General features: G+C 37.1%; 1 protein-coding gene across 1 annotated transcript in view; it reads right to left on the bottom strand.

The window, feature by feature from the left end:
- LOC104520852 (macrophage mannose receptor 1) overlaps positions 1-18,946 on the bottom strand; it is a gene marked incomplete at its 5' end in the record, with an annotated part of 31,448 nt that extends 12,502 nt beyond the window's left edge. The window contains 17 exons of the mRNA XM_029083667.1: positions 487-587; positions 2,153-2,220; positions 2,849-3,024; positions 3,144-3,179; positions 4,177-4,321; positions 5,555-5,642; positions 6,278-6,405; positions 7,751-7,950; positions 10,233-10,381; positions 10,691-10,806; positions 11,135-11,248; positions 12,760-12,917; positions 14,431-14,613; positions 15,436-15,570; positions 16,063-16,176; positions 17,089-17,247; positions 18,773-18,946. Coding sequence (XP_028939500.1) covers positions 487-587; positions 2,153-2,220; positions 2,849-3,024; positions 3,144-3,179; positions 4,177-4,321; positions 5,555-5,642; positions 6,278-6,405; positions 7,751-7,950; positions 10,233-10,381; positions 10,691-10,806; positions 11,135-11,248; positions 12,760-12,917; positions 14,431-14,613; positions 15,436-15,570; positions 16,063-16,176; positions 17,089-17,247; positions 18,773-18,946 — 2,244 coding nt within the window. The remainder of the gene's footprint in view (positions 1-486; positions 588-2,152; positions 2,221-2,848; positions 3,025-3,143; positions 3,180-4,176; positions 4,322-5,554; positions 5,643-6,277; positions 6,406-7,750; positions 7,951-10,232; positions 10,382-10,690; positions 10,807-11,134; positions 11,249-12,759; positions 12,918-14,430; positions 14,614-15,435; positions 15,571-16,062; positions 16,177-17,088; positions 17,248-18,772) is intronic.
- Positions 18,947-19,761: the final 815 nt, after the last annotated feature.

Genomic DNA, 19,761 nt, shown 5'->3' on the forward strand with positions numbered 1-19,761 from the left:
GAAAATTTAGCTCTAGGATGTGCAAGATATTTACATTTGAGAGTACTTAAAAGCATGTAAAACAGTCTTAGTTCATCAGGTCTACTTGTCTCTCTCCTCTCCTCCTGGCTTTTACCTTCAATCTTCCTCTTTCCTGTAGCTGATATAAATGTTTTCTTAAGCTCACAGGAGAGAAGAAAGACCCCATTCAACTTTACTTAGAGAATTAATGAAAAGCCCTGTAAAAAGATGCAACATCAATCTTATAAATCCAGAGACATCTGCATTAAGTTACATGCGGTACTGAAATCTCCCCATTCTAAGGACATGGACTCTTTCACGACTGGTGGTTACACCAGTTACTTATTTTGTTTGCTTGTCACTGGAAAGGAATTGCAGAAAAAAGCCATAAAATATTGCGTGACAGCTGACAACAGAAGTTTGACAGCATCAGTTATAATCCAAGCAGAGAAAAGTAAAATCTAGTAGTTTAACCTTGTTACCTACCTTGCACTGACAACATTACCACACAGTTTTCCTCATTATTTGCAAAGTTGGGTTCGTTAGGAGCCCAGGCCACATAGGTTACTGGAGTCCCATCTATCCAGCTTAAAGTTATTAATACAAGTAGTTAATACAAGCAGTTATTAATTAATACACTTAAATTGTGAGATAAGAATTCTAATCAATATATCACAATTAAGAAGGTTCATGAGCGCTAATGACTGAAACTGGAAGAACTGTTACAGATTTTCCTCTCCTTATCAGATTATTCTAATTTGAAGAAATTTAGTAAAATGTTACTGGTAGCAAAAAAAAAAATCCCAAAAGAAAACACCAAGCATATTTTCCATTAACAGGCGGGAGTAATCAGAGAAAAATATTTAAAGTTTTATTTATCTTAAGTGATTTCATTATATCACCTAGTTAATAGTATGCTTCTCGATCTGATAATTCCTGATGTTTTCATAGATGAAAACAAGGAAAAAAATACTTTTCTGTGGATTTTACCCTGAAAAGCAATATCTCCATAGGTTATTTCCATTAAGTCTTGTGTCTGGAAACTAATGGACATTCTGTCAGCTTTAAAACCACTCTTTCTGAAGTATCAAAGCTGACATGGTTTCTTTATGCTTATGTTTTTTACTTTAATACATTGCTATTGAAAGAAGAAGAGGTTGGCACTGCATTTTATTCAGAATTTAGGTCACTCAGCCTGAAGTGGGAAACAAATTCACCTCCCTCATCTATCTCTTGCTGCTGCTGATACTCTTGATCTAAATAAAGGAGATGCTCACTGGAACCAAGCAATGTCCTATCTCACTAATTTTTTTCCTAAATCAGGAGGTTAGAATCATGCACTGACTCAGTCACTACCAATTTGTCTCTTCTCACTCCTCTTCTGCCCTTTCCCAGGTTAACGATTTACAGACACTCAACAGCAGCGTTGAAATAGAAATGTTAAATTCAAATCTCCTCTAAACACGTTTCAGGTCAAGATTAGAAGCATCTTCTTTCTCCTCCCAGATGTGTCCTAACTAGCAGATGGGAAGGTAGGCAGCGTCAATATCATGCTCCTCAGTATTTACTTTAGTTTTGAGTTCATTTTTGAGTTGGTCTTTTTGCAACATTTGTTAATTTTACTGTATTGTAAACTTCTGCTGATTTTTCTCCTGGAATGGGAGTTTGCAGAAGCTACCTTAAAAATCTCTGCCAGAAGCAGCTTTTGTACTCATTGTCCACATCTTTCTAGCTCTGAGGGACCTCTCTGAAGCTGTGATATATAGATAAAAAGCATAAGAAGGCTAGGCTCTGTAGTATGGAGCATATTTTAAGTCTGAGTTTATAGGCGTAAAATCCAGTGCAGTAATGTTTAGCTCCAATTTATAGGGCAAAAATTTCTGAAATAAACTAGAGAAAGTGTGTATGGAGAGTATAGCTACCAAGCCTTTCTTTGAGTAAGTGTGTACTCAAGAAGAAATATTCTTTTTCTATTTGTTTTTGGGGAAACCTATTGGACTTTAGGATATTCTAGGACTATTCTGTTCTGCTTTCTACTTGTTATGTGGAACGGCTTTCAGTTCTTGAAAACAACACATTTAGTATCTCCAGCTATGTAAAATATTGCATTTGTTTCTACATTTTAAGAGCTGCAGTGATCATCTTAACTTACCTAAACTTTTTATCAAGACTCACTTTCAGACCAATGAAGAATCCTCTTGACTGACTCCAGAATTCCTCCTAAAACAGAAGGGTACTGTTTTAATTAAAAAACCAAAACAATCTTGAAGTAAAACAAGTAGAAATGGATGTGCTATTGATTAAGTTCACAGAGGAGTCACTGAAGTCGACAGTAGTAAAGCATGTGCTTATAGTTAAGCACAGTGATGTGTTTACACACTCAGGCGCAGAAGCCAGGTTTTTACCTGGAGCACCAGATCTGAGTCCTGCAAGACTGAGGGCCCTTAGGATGGGGTAGAAGAGAAAGAGATGTTGAGTCAGAAACTGGTACATGTCTTTCACACTCCCTCCTAGACTGCAGTACCATCTAATGCCGACCTGAAGTCTCCCTCTCACACCAGCTACTCCCTCTCGCACCAGCTACTCCCCAACACAGCTGGCACCTTCCTGCATTGCTCTTCCTACCGGCCTGCCTCACTGCCTCAGCACAGCTGGTGCAGAGCAGGAGAGACCATATCCCATGGGACCAAAGGATGTGTTTGGGGAGGAATTTCATAGAATCCATCTCAGGTGGATTTTGTTAGTGAAAATTCTGATGGCTTTACTGCTGATTCAAGTAATTCAAGTTTTGGAAGCAGATTGTCAAAAGCATTTCTACTTTAGGCTGTCTGTTTATAATGATTCTTACATTTTCTTTTAACACTCTCTGTAGGAACCTTCTCTCACTATTACTATTAACAACAGCCAGGTCTGCAGAATTTATCCTGCAAAACTCTTGGGCTTTTTCCATGGAGACAGATTCTTTGCTGATGTAGTATAGCTTGTCTTCATATATGACCCATCCATCTGCGGTGGTTTTATATGCTGGAAGATAAATAAGGTAACCTTAAATTCTGTATCTGTAGAACACAAAAGCTCATGTTAGAATAATGGTTTTGACAAAAACAATGAGCAAGATGAATAAATGTACACAAAAAACCTACCATACATGTCAGTTGGTTCCGATTTTAATGGCACCCCTGAAAAACAAGAGAATAGAAGGCCTGATACATCTCCATAGTGTGTTTTATGATGTAGCTTGTGACTGACTGCAAGGAGCAGATTGACGAACAGAGCAGTATACTGCACTCCTTTGCCATTGACCAGAAAGCAGGCTTAACCACACATTTCTACACATTATGCAATCTACATGGTCATCTACTTATAATTTTTTACCATAAGCTGTGTTTCACATCAGCAAAGTCATAGCTTTGGCTGGATCTCATACCTGTGCAGAGCAATGTAAAGCAAAATTGTTCTTCCAGTCTGTAAATCACAGTAGATTTACCTGAAACACTTTAAACTTTGGTTTTACAGCCCCTTTACTGATCCATCAATAGACGTCCCATAATCCTCCAGAGGGGTCTTCTTGGGAAGAGGGAGAAAAATTCCACTATATTTACTTTAACTTTATCAAACCTTCTCTCAGTCCCAAATATTCATAAGCAAGGGGGAATATGACTATTTATACTGACTGCAAGTTATTTGTGGTTCTGATAGATAAAGAAATGCCACTGCTTTGAATCATCATTTTTCCAAAAGCAGTTGAATCCTGAATAGTGTTAAAGAAGAATTTGGAGCACCACTAAATCTTTGGTGTACAAACATATGGTATGTGGTTTTTAGCATTACCTGCGTTAGTGTAAAATCCAATATTGTAAGGAATTCACAACTCCTTACTTCCTACATTATGAAAATACAGGCAAAAATGTCTTAATATTAAAAGAGTTTGCAATCTGTGAAACCCTCACAAACACATGTATTATTTATACACCCTAATTTACATTAAGAAATAAATTTATTTATTCTCATCATCTATCACTGAAAAATTCTGACATATATTATGTTACTCAATGCACTTTAATTTAGAAAAAGTAGTTCTTCAAAATTTTGTGTCTTTCTCCAGGGGCTTATATGAGAAAGCAACTACTTATAAAATTATTTAAACTTCTTACTTGAAGAGAAGAATAAATCTACCTTTTTTTATTTGACAAACCCAGTCAAGCTGTACTTCACAGACTGAAAGAAACCATCGTTTAGAATAGGTCCCACCGTCGAGTACACCACAGAACCTGTGTCCTCCTGAATTTCTTGGACTATCATCCCAGTTTGTGTACCTAACCTATAGAACAAACCATATTTGTTACTCTTCTTATCTGTTTCAGTAGTTGTACTCTGCACTGGCAAACAGAAACAAACTGCTTTTTTCTGAAAGTTTCTCTCTCTCAATAAAAGAGGTGCAAATATAGGGAAACCAATAGGTACAAGAATTTTTACAGTGGGGCAATGATGTCAGTGATCAGGAGATCAGGATGTCTTATGATGGAGGGCTTTTCCTCTTGTTTGTGCCTCAAGCCCTAGACACAGTCAGAATAGAAAAAGGCAAATGGACTGCCTCTAATGAACTTCACCTAGCTATGAACTTCACCCTCCATTCCACTCATGCTAGTCATGTGCAGATGAAGTAGTCTTCACTTCATCACCAGTGATCTGGTTCAAAATTACATTGTCCAGCCATCAGTGGCAGTGATCATATCATGTGCCAGTTCAGAATTCACATCTTTCCTCCCCTGTGGTTAATGAGGATGGGAGTGTGGCTTTTGGGAGGGAAGTCATGTCCTACAAACCTAGTGGAGTTACCTCTGAAGAAACTAACATCCAAATGGGAAGGGAGAACCATGTGATATAACCTACTAGGGATTTTTTAAAAATTATTGATAAGATTGCTTCCCAAAACTTTTATGGAAACTAACGTGCAAGAGTATAAGAGGAAAGGTCTTTGCTTGGGTTAAAAAATAGGGAATAGAGAGTAGGAGTAAAGGGAGGACAACAAGCTGTGAAATCCTACGGGAACATTTCACACATGTGTGGATATTTACACGGGCTCAAGAGATGAATAGATAACTTAATGGAAATAATTAAATTACTGTTATAGATCTGAGCTCTGGTTCTGAAAGACCCTGAACCATCACTTACTGGGGGATGCAGGAGTGTACTGAGAAATATGCTTGCTGTTTGATTAGCTTTTATGATGCTTCTGGCCACTGCCAGAGACAGGATGAAAGATCTGGTTTGACAAATTTTTATGTTTTGACATTATGTGTTCATAATATATTATTGGAAAAGAAAATATGTTGGAGTGCTACACAGAAAGCTACAGGTCCTGATGAGATACAGATGATTGCCATGTATTCAAATATGCTACCATGATTTTAGTCATGATAATAAATGTTAATAGCCATGTAAATGTTTGCAGGATTAGTGTTTTCTTTGATGAAGATAACAATAAAAAGTAGGTGTACTAGCCCCAAAACATCTCAAGCAAAAAAATTTGATGAAAAATTAAAATACTCACTGGAGAGCCATCACTCCAGGCAAATCCTTCATTTGAATTCAAGGAAAATATACCAAGCCAAACTCTTCCAAAGCTACAGCCAGTGGCACTATCAGAAATTAAAAGGCAGAGACGTGTGTAAACATCAACACAAAAAAATCCAGAAACATATCATTAAACTTTCTAGAGCACATTGTAAAGTGCAGCAAAGTTGTAATAATTACACTATTACCTTTGGTGAAGGGCATACACTTGCATATGTTCTTCATAGAAATATCTAATATTTCTATGGCTCAGTGGCAATGACCTGCTTATCAGACTTAGTACTAGTATTGATCCTGTATTTTCTCTATGTTCTGTTTTCTTAGGAAAGGCCTTCACAGCTTCAGAAAATGGTCTCAGCATTGACTATTTTAAGGTGAGTTAAAAGTAAATATATTGGTCATGTTTTCCACTCTACTAGAAACACCACCCCCTAAAATTTCATGTATTTTTAAATTGTTTCTAGTAATCATGATACTGTTGGTTTGGTTTTTGGTTTGTTTGTTTGTTTGTTTAATTTCCTGGATATAAACAACCCTTCTTTTCATGAAACCGTTAAAAACATTCACAAGTAGATAAAATTTTGAAGTATCACAGGGTTTTTTTGGCTTTTGAGGAATCAGAAATAATCTAAAAGCATTCATAACAGGTCATATAAGTGTTTCTTAAATCTGGTAAGATAAATATACAGCAGATACTCACTATGTTGCTCTTACTAGTAACGGTATCTCCTCTTTACTGTTAATGGTGACCAGATCCCCTCCTATTTGTCTACAAAAATCTCGAGCTTCAAGCCATGATTTCTTTTTAATATTTGGTCTGTTAAAACACTATGGAGAAATTAAATTTAAAACATATTATACATGTTATAATAAAATACTCTATATAGACTATATATGAGCCTCACTCACCCATAAATGAGGTTTCATACAAGCCAAGTAAAAGTCCATAAGAGAAATAGCATTAATTACTCTGTTCACAAAAGTTTTGCACTGGACTTGTCTAGATAGAATAGTGGTGACAAAGGGAACAAAATGTTAATTCCCTTTAGCTTGCTTTACCTGGAGAAGGGTTCAGACCACCTTCCAGATGTAAGGAAAGAACAGTGGTTGTGGTGGAGGCAAGGTGGCCTGGGAAGAGTCTGAAGATACAGGCAAAAGAATGACCTCATTGTGGTTTGCAGCTCTCACTTTACATTTGCAATACATCTAACATTTTGATAGTTTAACAGAGAATAAGCAAAAGTTTGGTCAAAGCTAAAAATGATTTGAGGATAAAGCAGTCCAAGTAAACAGCATTCCAGTTGAGTTTGAAATAAAAGGGGTGGGAGGGGGAAGGGGAGAGGGAGGAGAGAAGGACTCAGTTATTCAATCAAGTGATAAGAAATATTAACATCTCTCACTTAGCACATTCCTATTCTACATGATCCCAAATCAATGTTTGTACATTACCTCATTTCTTGTTCAAAGTCTTTTTGTATGCCTTTTTGTAATGGAGTGTACTTTGAATGGAGTGTACTTTGAATACGAGTTACCTGTAGCTAGGAATCAGAAATTCTGTAATAACTGTCCTTCATAAACATTGGTTTAACTAACTTCTCATGTGACTTCTTATGCTTTATTTTGGGGGCTAATGTGCTTATCTTAGCAAGGTGCAGCCTTAGGCATTGCGCTGCCTGTGACATTGTTTCTCTACTTTGTTCCCTGAACTCTCACACACTGCAGATAAATATGAGATCTTTGCACAACCTAGTGACCACAACTGATATAGAGAGCCGCACTAACAGCCAAGCTTTGCCAGTTCTGCTGTTTAATACAGTGTTTTGATGCTGTTCTCTCAGTAATTTTGCAAATATTAAATTGTTTCTTGTTTCTTCTTTTTTCTCTTTTCTCCATGTCTTTCTAGCAACTTGATATTTATGTTCCTCTTCTTCCATTTTCTGCTCCAATTCATTCAATCCCTGAGGCATAAACTTCCTCATCTTCTTTTCTGCGTCCTTCTCCCTCCCCTTGTGTCCAGTCCTATATTGTGTCCTTGCTACATTCTAATCTGAGATATTGCAAAATGTTGTAACTCCCTTTTACTTTCCTTTTTTTTTTTACCTTTTTTTTTTTTTTTTTTACCCCAAACGAAGCAGTTCAAAGCCTTTCTTCTTTTAACTATTTAGGCACTTACTTTAAAACAGGAACTACTGTGGCTGTTTGATACCCAACCTTCAGGGCATGTGCGGACTGGAGCAGTAGTAGGAATAGGTGGAGCAGTTGCACTCTTTGCCCACTGCTTACAGATATATTTTTGCTTTGTCTCACAGTCAAGAACATCCCATAATCCAGCTGCAGTCCCAGTTCTCATGGCTACACATCCTGGATTACTTCCTTTATGAGAAACAAAAACCACATTGGATATTTTATACAGTCTAAATTGCTTAAAATCTTTAAGCAGAGGCAATTCACTTGTTGCCATACAATAACATTTGAATAACAGAATTATATTTTAGGTGTTTTTCACACAGGCGAAGAACAGTATTTTCTGTTTGAGGAGATCATGACCAGTTTGATATCCTGCTTTTTTTTTTTTTTTTTTAATTTTGAATGTCCTCCATAATTAATTCTATGGGTAGAAAGTAAGTCGTTGTTTTGGTTTTTTTTACAGTGAAAACCTGTGTTTTCAAGTGAGGACCTCATTCCTACTTACATTATGCCTGTTTTACATCAGGTAGCAGCATAACCTCCATCATTAGTGATTTTCATATAGGTGGAAACAAAACCCTCAGTGCATACATAGAACAGTGGTAAACAGATGTGATGAAGCTTATTCCATGACATTTGCTGTAATTTTAGTATATTATCTCAGAAGGAACCAGACGTACATACGTCACATAAGATGCAGTCAAATGCACACAATAGGCTTATACAATGGCTTATTTGTGTTCTTTCTTCATTTCCTAAGTATTAACATTTTATTTGCTTTTTTTTTTCCTGTTGAGCACAGACCTCATATTTTAATGGACATGTCTACTGTGGTGCCAAGTACTGACTCCTGAAATGAAATTGTCAGCTATAAATCCAGCATTTTATGTCAATTCAAGACATACATTTGTTCCTACAAACATCACTTTACCTACGTTTTTTACTGATCATGCTCAGCTTCTTATTATCCTGGGATCATCCTGCGTTTTCTCACCGGTACATGTTCACTATCAGAAATAATTTAACATCATCAGCAAATTTTGTCACCTCGCTATTTCACCTTTTCCAGATTGTCTGTAAATATGTTCAACAGCATGGGCTTTGGTACAGATCATTATGGGACTCTGTTGGCGAACACTCTTCCCTAGTAAAAAATAGCCCCCATAATAAAAACCCACCTTCCATTCCCTGCCTTTTGATCAAAGTTTTTATTCATGTAAGAGCTCTCCTGTGCCAGGTCAGATTAGCTGAAAGGCTTTTGGTAATTGAGATAGACCACGCTAACTAGATTTTCTCTGTTCGTATGCTTTTGGATCCTGTGGGGAGCTCCAGGAGATCTGTGAGAAGGATCTCCCTTTACAAGAGCAATTTTATGCATCTTTCCCATTATATCTTTTTTATTCTATTCCTTATTATAGATTTGGCTAATTTACCAACGACTTATTGGTTTGTATTTCCCCACATCTCCTCAGAACAATTTTAAATGTTGGTATTAAATTTGCCTTTTTTCACCCCTTAGCTGTCAAGGCAGTTTTAGCAAGTAGTTACCCCTTAAAGTGAATAGTTCACTTGATGTCACCTTTACAGTCCCTGGATGCTTTTGCAGCTGTGCTTAGTCCTAACTTGCCATTCTTCAGTTCATCTATTTTTTCTATAATCTATACTCTGGGTATTTCAGCTTGAAATAGACTCTCCAATCACACCCCACAAAGAAACTTTTCAGCACAGAAAGGCCATTTTCTTCCTCGGTGTACACAGATGCAAGGAAACTAATTTTTCTTCACTGTTACAGACTGATCTTTGAGTGCTCCCTTTATACTCTGTTCATCTGCTGGCACCATAGACTCCTTGGCAAGCTTTCTTCTCTACAGAAGTTTTATTACTCTATGTCTTTTGTATGCTTTTAGTATTTTTATTTTATTTTACATATTATAACCTCACTGAAGATTTTTGAGAAAGTTTTCGGACAAATGATCACTAGGAAGGATGTAGTATGTCTTGGGGAGAGCAGATTCCCTCATGGCATTTTGAAATCTTGTTTTCTGTGTGTCTGCTACAGTATGATTCCATGAATAAATTCTTAGCATTCCAAGTAAAAAAAAAAAAAAAAAATAAAAAAGTATTATCATTTTTGATACTCCCTTTTTGTAATTCTAAAAATCCTTATTACAGTTGTCCTCTTTCAGACCCTTCTCCCAGGTTAACTTTTCCACTACAGGGATAAGTATGGAAGAGTCTCAGGAACTGCCTGTAACTCCTCTTTGTGGGTAAATATATCAGATGTCCTAATATAAAACTATAGTTCAAATTGTTCCCTTCAAAATTAAAAAGTGGGATTTGAGAACTGGCAGTTCTTGTAAAATATACTGAAAGCTTAAAACATGAAATTCAGATGGCATGGTCAAAGCAAACCCAAATAGGGACTATAACCTCAGAGAGCGCCTACCATCCACTGTCATGGTACTCACCAGGCATTGCTGCATCCCAGTGCGTGAAGGATATGTCTTCACCATTGGCCCACCTGAAAGTGCCTTTGTCCTCCACATCAGAGAGACCAAGCCAGAAATATTTCTCAGGCCTCAGCCCTACAAGGCTAGTCAGGTAGGCTTGTTCATACCTGTAAAAGGGATCATAATGATGTAAGCAAAAACAAAAGTAATTTATCCAAATCCTACTTGTCTAATCTGATGATTACTCCTTTCCTCCTTTTCGTTGTTTCAGACTGGGGGTGAGGACTCTACAATAAGATTCTGACTGTCTATAAATCAACAAACAAAAAGAGAGACTTTTTTGCTGTTCAACTAGAGACCTCATCTGTAACTTAGGTAATTTGCTGTTTGACTTTGTGTTAGAACTGTAGTTCCAGAAATATTTCAGAATATACAATTTTACCTATTTAAAAGCCAAGGAAAAGTCATTATCATACCTGCTTTCAACTGTGGCTAAGTAACCTTCTTCGCCTGCACAAGCAATGTTTGCTTCCGAAAATGTTGCTGGAACATGTCCAATAAAATAACAGTAGGTCCCATATCTTCTCCAGTCCTGCAATATGATTTTAGGATTGCCATATAACTTTCAAGTAATTGTGATATAGTGTATTAAGTAAGCTATACCATTTCAAAATAAATGAAGCACTATAATAATATTATTAACTGGAAACATTTTGCAGTGAAATTACAGATTCTTTCTAAGCAGTTTGTCTAAATGGCTTTCTAAAGTTTAAAGTAACTGAGAGAGAGAGAAACTTCCTAATAGATAAATAAATAACCTTAAATAATATAAATAATTCAAATAATTGAGATAATTCTTGGACAAGGTACAAGGTACTTATTTGATCTGGGAAACTGGTGTTCTATTCTAATATATTTACTTTTTTGCAGCCTGCATCAGTAATCTCCTTTTCTCCAGCTGTTTGTGATACAGGTTTCCTTTTACAAATGTAGCCAGCTTTCTTCTCACAGACATAGTCTGCCCAATAGCCATCCTGTGTCAGGAAAAAAAATGAAATAATGAAATTAAGATGAATAATCTAAAGAAGTTGAATATTTTCTTTCTTTATAATGAAAACTATTTATTTTCTTCCTCCTTTCATTTTAGAGCAGATTTTTTTTTTTTCCCTTATCCAATTCCCCTAGTTGATAACAAAAATAAATCTGCTCATATTCAGTCAAATAGTAGACTGGGCTATAGTAGTACAGCTGCAGCTGGAAGTGATAAGAAGGGATGAGAGTGCACGGAGCTGGTCCCTGATCTCAGCAAGTTTGCTGATGATACAAAGCTGGGAGGAGTGGCTGACACACCAGAAGGCTGTACTGCCATTCAACAAGACCTGGACACACTGAAGAGCTGGACAGAAAGGAACCTGTTGAGGTTCAATAAGAGCAACTGCAGACTACTTCACTTGGGGAGGAATAACCACATGCATCAGTGCAGGTTAGGGGCTGACCTGCTGGACAGGAGCTATGAGGAAAAGGACCTGGGTGTGCTGGTGGGCAGCAGGCTGGCCATGAGCCAGCACTGTGCCCTTGTGGCCAGGAAGGCCAACAGTATCCTGGGGTACATTAAAAAGAGTATGGCCAGCAGGTCGTGGGAGGTTCTCCTTCCCCTCTACTCTGCCCTGGTGATTCCACATCCAGAACGCTGTGTCCAGTTCTGGGCTCCCCAGTTCAAGAAAGACAGGGATCTTCTAGAGAGAGTCCAGCGCAGAGCCACAAAGATGATGAGGGGCCTGGAGCATCTCCTGTATGAGGAAAGGCTGAGAGAGCTGGGACTCTTCAGCCTGGAGAAGACTGAGAAGGGATCTTATCAATGTCTATAAATACCTAAAGCGTGGGGGCCAAATGGATGAGGCCAGGCTCTTTTTGGTGGTGCCCAGTGACAGGACAAGGGGCAATGGGCAAAAACTGGAACACTGGAAGCTCCAGACAAACTTAAGGAGAAACTTCTTTACTGTGAGGGTGACAGAGCACTGAAATAGGCTACCCAGGGAAGTTGTGGAGTCTCCGTCTCTGGAGATGTTCAAAACCCGCTTGGACACAACCTGCTGTAGGGAATCCACTTTGGCAGGGGGGTTGGACTAGATAATCTCCTTAGGTCCCTTCCAGCCCCCACAGTTCTGTGATACTGTTCTGCAGAGCCCCCACAGGCAGTTGTGCCATGCAGGGATGGGTGAATGAGCAGGCACAAAGGAGGCAGCAGGGTTACCCACATGCCACCATTACCACCAGAAGAAAAGGAGCAGGAGAATGCACTCAATCTATGTTTAGAGACCTGTTTTAGAGCCCTAATAATTTCATTGGTGACTTTCAGATGAACTTAAAGAGAAAATTTCATCAGTGATGTAGATTTTTTTTAAATAAAAAGTCATATTTAATCTCATCCTTTGTTCCAATATCCCTTTTTCTAGCCCTAGCCAGTTGCTGAAGTAACGAGGCACATTATTATTTTATTAAGAAGTTCATTTCAATATTGAAGTAAAATACTGAATAATGTTACCTGCCCTTTGATCAGTACACAGTCTTCTGGCCTGTTGTTTGTGGTGGATGGCTCTCCCAGGTGCCATTTTGTGTATGTCACTGGTGTGCCATCACTCCATTCAAAATACATTTGAACCTTATGATCATTCAGTCCAATCCATAACTTGTCTGTTGGCTCTAAAACATGGACATACAAAACTAGAAAAGACCTCTTACGCCACTGCATCTTTTTCACAACACCCTCAAACTCTAGAATAAATAATCTCTTCCATAAATTTATGAAACATATAATTATTTTGTGTTTTGCATGATTATTTTATAAATTAACGTTTTCACATAGATATTAGAATGAAGAGAGTATGCTTTGGAAAATTAGGCTGTAATTAAATCCCTGCACTGAATAAAAAAAATTTTCTTCTTTTCCTCATAGCAATGGGAGAAAAGTAAATTGCCAGCTTAATGCTAATATACTAGATACAACTGTGTGAATAGTTACTTTTCAGGTTCGGTTGCACTGGTCAGATTTTAAAATACTGTTTTTATGTAATTTGAAGTGTGAATGTTTTAAGCTTCTTTCAACAAAATGAAGAGAAGAGAAGAGAAGAGAAGAGAAGAGAAGAGAAGAGAAGAGAAAAGAGAAACCCACTAAGTCCAGCCCATCAACCCTAGAGCAATTGTTTAGGCAACAAGTAAAATCAGAATTTTGGCAACATCTATAACTCAGCAAGGGAAGGCTGTCAGCAACCAGATCTAACCTTGAGGCTGGCCCTGCTCCAAGCCAAGGCTGGACCTAATGACCTCCAGGTTTCCTTCTGGCTTAAACCATTGTATGATCCTATGGTTTTAAGCATTCTTAGCAAAAGGAAAGCAAGGAAAATGAAAGGTAAATTTAGGCATCATTCACAAAAATGAGAAAGAAAGAAAGAAAGAAAGAAAGAAAGAAAGAAAGAAAGAAAGAAAGAAAGAAAGAAAGAAAGAAAGAAAGAAAGAAAGAAAGAAAGAAGGAAAGAAAGAAAGATATGGAAAGATATTCACAGTTTCTTCAGTAGTCACTAAACTAGGGTATGATACCAGAATCTAAAATCATAAGAAACCAAAAATCTGCTTGTATGGTTGGACACTAAGCAGAAAAATTACTCTTTCTGAAGAAAGAATTTTTCTTTCTTGGATATCTTTCACTTTTTCAAGGGGTAATTACGTCTTTTGCCATCTTTAAGCATGAAAAAAATGCAAATGCTTAACAGGGGCAAAAAGTAGCAACGTGTCTACAGACTCCTCACAATTCTGCCAGGGATATTAAAAAAGCCAAGGCAAGACCACACTGACATGTTAGATCCAGTCACCTGAGTATGACTCTTCAGACAGCCCAGATAATTCAACAGCTTGATAATTGGAAACCACCTCGGCTAGCTTTGCTGATCTTTTCCATCTTGCGGTGTAGAGAGAGAGCTAAACTTTTCTTTCTGCAGAAACCTATGAACTTGCTGATCTGAGTGCTGAAAGTGGCAACAGTTTTGAAGCAGAAAAGAAAGCAGTGCACCAGCCAATGGCATTAGGTCACTGGACCTCTGACCCCTTGCATGTCTTTGGCCACAGTGTTTCATGTTAATACAATTGCTGCATCTCAATTCAGCTAGTTGGTGCTTCTTACATGCAGACAAAGGCAACAGTCCCCATTGGAAACACTCACTGTACCCAAGCTGAGACACCATAAAACTGTGTTCCTCAATGCTATGGATGCTGGCCAGGTGACTCCCTTCCTTCTGACAAGAGGTCAAAGCTTCTTCCCATCCTTTGGTCTCCCTGAAGATCTTGTAACAGTGATCTGTATATGGTACCCATCCATTTGGGCAAGTAACAGGCTCAAAGTCACCTAGGAACAAATATCAGTGTTCTAGAGGAGTTCAAATGCCATGCAAATGACATGACACTGAAAATATATTCAATTATTCTGTTCTAAAATTCTAAACTAAGAATTTTCTTTGGAAATTCCCATTATAAGAAAATGATGGACACAAAACATAGTAAACATAAATACGATTCTGAATTTGTCAATTTTTTAGCTTGAAAAAGGAAAGATTTTTAATACAAATATTATTTAAGACAAATTCTAATTTTCTTATATAGTCAAATGTCTGTCTGTAGCAAATACAGTAAGGTATTAATTTTAACAACTTCTGTAGAGTGAATAGTACTTATTTGTCAGTTAAGAGAAATCAGAAATTATCTGCACCTAACACAGAATGCTTATGAATTTTTAAAAGATTAATTATATTGATAGAGTAAAATTAATTGAGACAGATTTACAGCTAGACTTATATATAGGGAAACACTGACAGGGAAATCTTTATAAACCTAACATATCTTTCATCTTTTCAATGTGTCATTCTTTCTTCCTTTGGCTTATTTTTACTGATGTTCCTCTTCTGAAAAATAATTTTTAATTTTTTCTCCCTTTACATTCTCAGTAGTGCATGTATTCAAAGAAGAGACCTGACTACCGAAACACGGACAAATGGACAAGTTGGGTGTTCTTTGTTTTTACCTGTTTTATTCTGTAAAGGGTGTAGTGATAGTAAAAAGCAAACCAGATAAATAAGCAATAGATTCTATTTCCAATAAAATTTTCCTGCTCATCTTTGTCAATGTGAACACTGAGTAATTCAGATAACAGCTTCTACTTTTATCAACATACCTGAAGGAAACAAGGTAAAGTTTTTTTTCTTACAAATGTAACCAAGTTTCTGATCGCACTCCCAATTTTGCCATTTAGCTTTTGTTTCAGGATTCAAAACTGCACAGAGTTTTCCAGATTCTGGAGAGGGGTTTCCTTTGGGAAAGGTGCAAAAAAAAAAAAAAAAAAAAGGTGAATTTTTTTGAAAGGCAAATAGAGTTCTAAGCTCTAAAATGCACAGGAGAAATCACTCCTGGTAGAACTGAGAGCCCCAAAGATCATGTCTTTCCTAGTTTTTACAAGAACTGAGGTAGGTCTCTGGTAGTGGGAATGTTTGTATGAAATGTAGTATTATTTAAGTGCATATGAACTTATAACCACCTCATATTTTTGTCGCTAGAGAGGACAAATAGAAGACTGTATATTTTGGGGAAAGATGGTATTACTTCCAGAGCTAAAATATTTTTGCAATATGTAGAAGATTCTGGCTTATATTAATATAGAAAAAAGCTTTTTCTAAATCTAAAGCAAGAAAAGCTAAAATATATATCTCATGGCATATCTATCTGATAATAGAGCTTAAAGCTCTATCTGATATATGTAAATTTTTTTCTGCAGAAATATAGAATCGAACAAAGTCACAGTTACCTGGAGCCCAGTTTAAGTACTGGAAAGGATTGCCTCCAGCCCACTCCCATCCACTCCTCAAGTCCAGTCTATTGAGTCCAATCCACAGTGCAGAATCCGTACCTTCTGTTAATTCTAAGTAACCAAAAGAAGATAAATGATTTTATAAATAACTTTTTTTATTAGCAATTGTCACTAATAACACCTCTAGGAAGACTTACAATTCTTAAATATCTAACTGCAAATATATTTTGATACTGAGATACCTGATAAATTGAAATATGCCAAAGCTTTGATTACTGTAAAAAGCAAACAAACAAAAATATGCATTCTCTTATTCTATCACCCACTGCAAAATGAGCACAGATGAGATGCCACAGAGTATATCCAAAATGAAAGTGTTTCTGTAGCATAGGCTAAATTCTATACAACTTCGGATTTATTTAAGTAGAAATATTGGTACAGTGTAAGTATAAACAATAATAATAAGCTCTTAAAAGTTAAATGCATCATTAAAAATAACAAGAGAGAGTTTCTTCCGTACCATTCGTCCAGCAATACACAGGTAGGTAGAGCCACAATTTGGGATCTATGAATAACTGATATTTTTCTATTTATCAAATGAAAGAAAAAATCTGACATCAAACTGCATTTGACACAAAACACATCTTTCTTTTGGCACAAAGTTATCTCTTTTATCTTATTTTTGATTTGTTTTAAAGGTTCTTTATGACGAAAAATGAAACTTTCATTTACTTTTCGGAATTTTTTTCCTCTTAAAAAATGTCAATGAAGTTTTAATATAAGTTAATATTTTTAAATAGGAAATCAAATGGTTACACTTGCAGGATGCCGTAATACTTTGAATTCTCTTTAAACTTGGCAGTGATTTTGATATGAATTTGCAAATTCTAAAACATTTTTTTTACTTACTCATGCATATTTAGGTCCACAGACATTAGCCAAAACCATGCTAAATAGTCGTTAGCTGTGATGATGGACTGAACAGATCCTGAATGTAAGTCAGGGTTTGCTTTACTCCCTTACCTTTAAGGTATGTTTGTTCATGAATGTCTGTGATACTCAATAATTCCGCATTTTGCTGCTGACAGCTCTTCCTGGCTTGGTGCCATGTGAGAGCTGATTCAGAGTTTATTTGGTAGTGGGCATTTCTTATCAGATCTTTAGTCCAGGTGGTGTCTTCATCTGTGGAGAAAATAATTATTTTGGAGGTGACAGTAACTCACTCACAAAAAAAATGAGTTGCAGGTTCTTGTTACACATGACATTCTCATTTACTAAATGTCACCTGTGCTGTTCTTTCAAGAGCACTGAAATGTTATAAGCAGGATGGGGAAGGAGGAAGTTCAGGCCTGTAAACTGACAGGTAGAACTGGCAAATATCGCCTCCTGTTCCATGAAGATACCCAATTCAGGAATTACTACAAAGGAAGTGATTGCATAGAAAAAAATACTGCATAGAGTACTGTATCAGAAATAATCCTAGGTGAAATCTACAAAAAGATACAGAACATCTCCTCCTTCTCTTTCTGGACAGCAATTCCCAATGAGACCTGTGAGAACCAGCTCTAGACCTGAATTTAGCATCAAAACAGTTCTTAGATAAATTTCCCCCTTGCAAACAGTTTCTGGATGTGCCCGTCACACAGCTGCCAAGCCTGGGCACTGCAGCAGTGCTGAGCTGCAGTGTGCTCCTCTTCTGATTACCTTTCCGTCTTTGGTCTGTTGAAGCTTTATACGTGCTCAATCAAGCAAAATACAAAATCAATAAAGTATAGATATTTGATTATTTCCAAAAGTCAGTATGAAGTTGAATTAAAAGAAGAACTGAGAGCTGGGAGCGGCTTTCAAAAGCTTTGAAAATTATTCATCAACTCTTATGTTACACACATTTTGGGCTCAGTGTCCTAGATATCTTTGTAGGGACCTGGAAAGTATATTTCAACCACACCAAAAGCACATCGTGAATCAACAGGAGTAAAGAGACATTTTAATAATAAAATACAATGTTGAACAGGAGCAAGGTAGGGGGGAAATGTAGGGGAAAGCTGAGAAATGTTAGGAGGAGTCTTCAAAGCTCCCCTTGAATGCAAAGCTCCCCTGTCAAGAATAAGGCCGTAAAGGAAGATGGAGGAGGAAGTAGCTGCAGAAATGGAAGACAGATTTCAGAAAGTGGTTGAAGTTGTAAAGAAAAGCCAGGAGTGAGACACAGTTGTCAGAAGAGGTGGAAAGACCACTTCCCAGGTAGTATGAATAGGGATTAATAACATGGGTAAAAGGACACATTCCACTTAAGTAAAAAAAAACATTCACATGAGAACCATGCATACTGAAATGTTAGCTTCATCATTAATCTTCCTACAGTACTCATTTTTGTTCCCACATCTGTCACAATGGGGGTTCTCAGAAAATGGTTGTACAACAGTGACAGCGCACATCCTGGCTAGGTAACAGCAAAATTACTGTGCTGCTCAGCAACACCCCTACAATTACTGGGAGCTGCATGCTGCTTTGCTCTTCAATCACCTTTTCTCCACATCTTTATGCAACACATTATTTCCTTGTGTAGATAGCTGCAGGATGTGGCAATACATCATATACTAAAATACATCCTTATGAACTATGCATTATTATAAAGATATTCATATTCTTCTAGTGCCAATTTGTCAATACCACACTGAGAGAAACTGCGTGGGAACAGGTAACTTACTTTTTGATGGGCAAAATCCATACCGCTGGTCTGTGTCATAGTCTGCAGTGGTTGCACACCAGAGCCAGCCGTCTGACCGGCCAGCGTCTGTGCACTTGGCATACCATTGTTTATTGTACATGAAAGGGAATATACAGGGTGCCCCAAAAGCATTTCCTAGCAGTGTAAATGTCTCTGAGAAGACAAAATGACAAAGACAGTATGGAAAACAATAAATGCACGTAAACTGTGAAAAATGTGTAGCCTATACTAATGGACGAATTGCATCTCAAAACATTTTCCATGCTATCTTTCCCATAAGCAGAACAAATTTCAACACTTTTTCAGGTCTAAGCTGCTGACATACTTTAGAGAAGTATTATTCTGACATAAAGTAATATTTCATAGAAGAGGTCTTCAACTAGAGTTTAGTTTTGATCAAGATGCTTTTACAAACTTAATAAGGCCTGAGAGCTCTAACATAAGACACTACTATTTTAAAAAATGTTAAGATGTATATAAAATATGCAAGAGGAAGAACTAATATTTAGAAGTCTTACTTCCTGGAAAAAGTAAACATCAGGTTAGACAACCTGTCTCTGTTTTTATTCCAGTGACCATTTAAGTATCTCACACACAGTGGAACAGCTTCCACATGCAAGTCTCAGAGTTTAGTACTTCAAGTATCCTGTGACGTGGTTTTTAGAACATTAATTCTGGATGTTGAAAAGCCATTCAGAACAATCACACTTCAGCTAACCACAAAGGGTAATTGCACTGGTAATTATAATTATTCCATGAGCATTCTCATTTGCTGAGTCACAAAAGCCACACTTCCTCTGCCTACACTGGGACTTCCAGCCCTTTCTCAGCTGACCCATATTGTCCTTCTTTCTTGAGGATGTAATTTCATTTCCATGTTGCTGTATAAGAAACCTATCAGTGTTTATACTATCTATTAAAAATGTAGTGGCATAGTATGGTGAGCAATAGTGACTTTAGAGAATGAA

Source organism: Antrostomus carolinensis, unplaced genomic scaffold (genome assembly GCF_000700745.2).
Source record: "Antrostomus carolinensis isolate BGI_N321 unplaced genomic scaffold, ASM70074v2 scaffold14032, whole genome shotgun sequence".
Taxonomy (NCBI): Eukaryota; Metazoa; Chordata; class Aves; order Caprimulgiformes; family Caprimulgidae; genus Antrostomus; species Antrostomus carolinensis.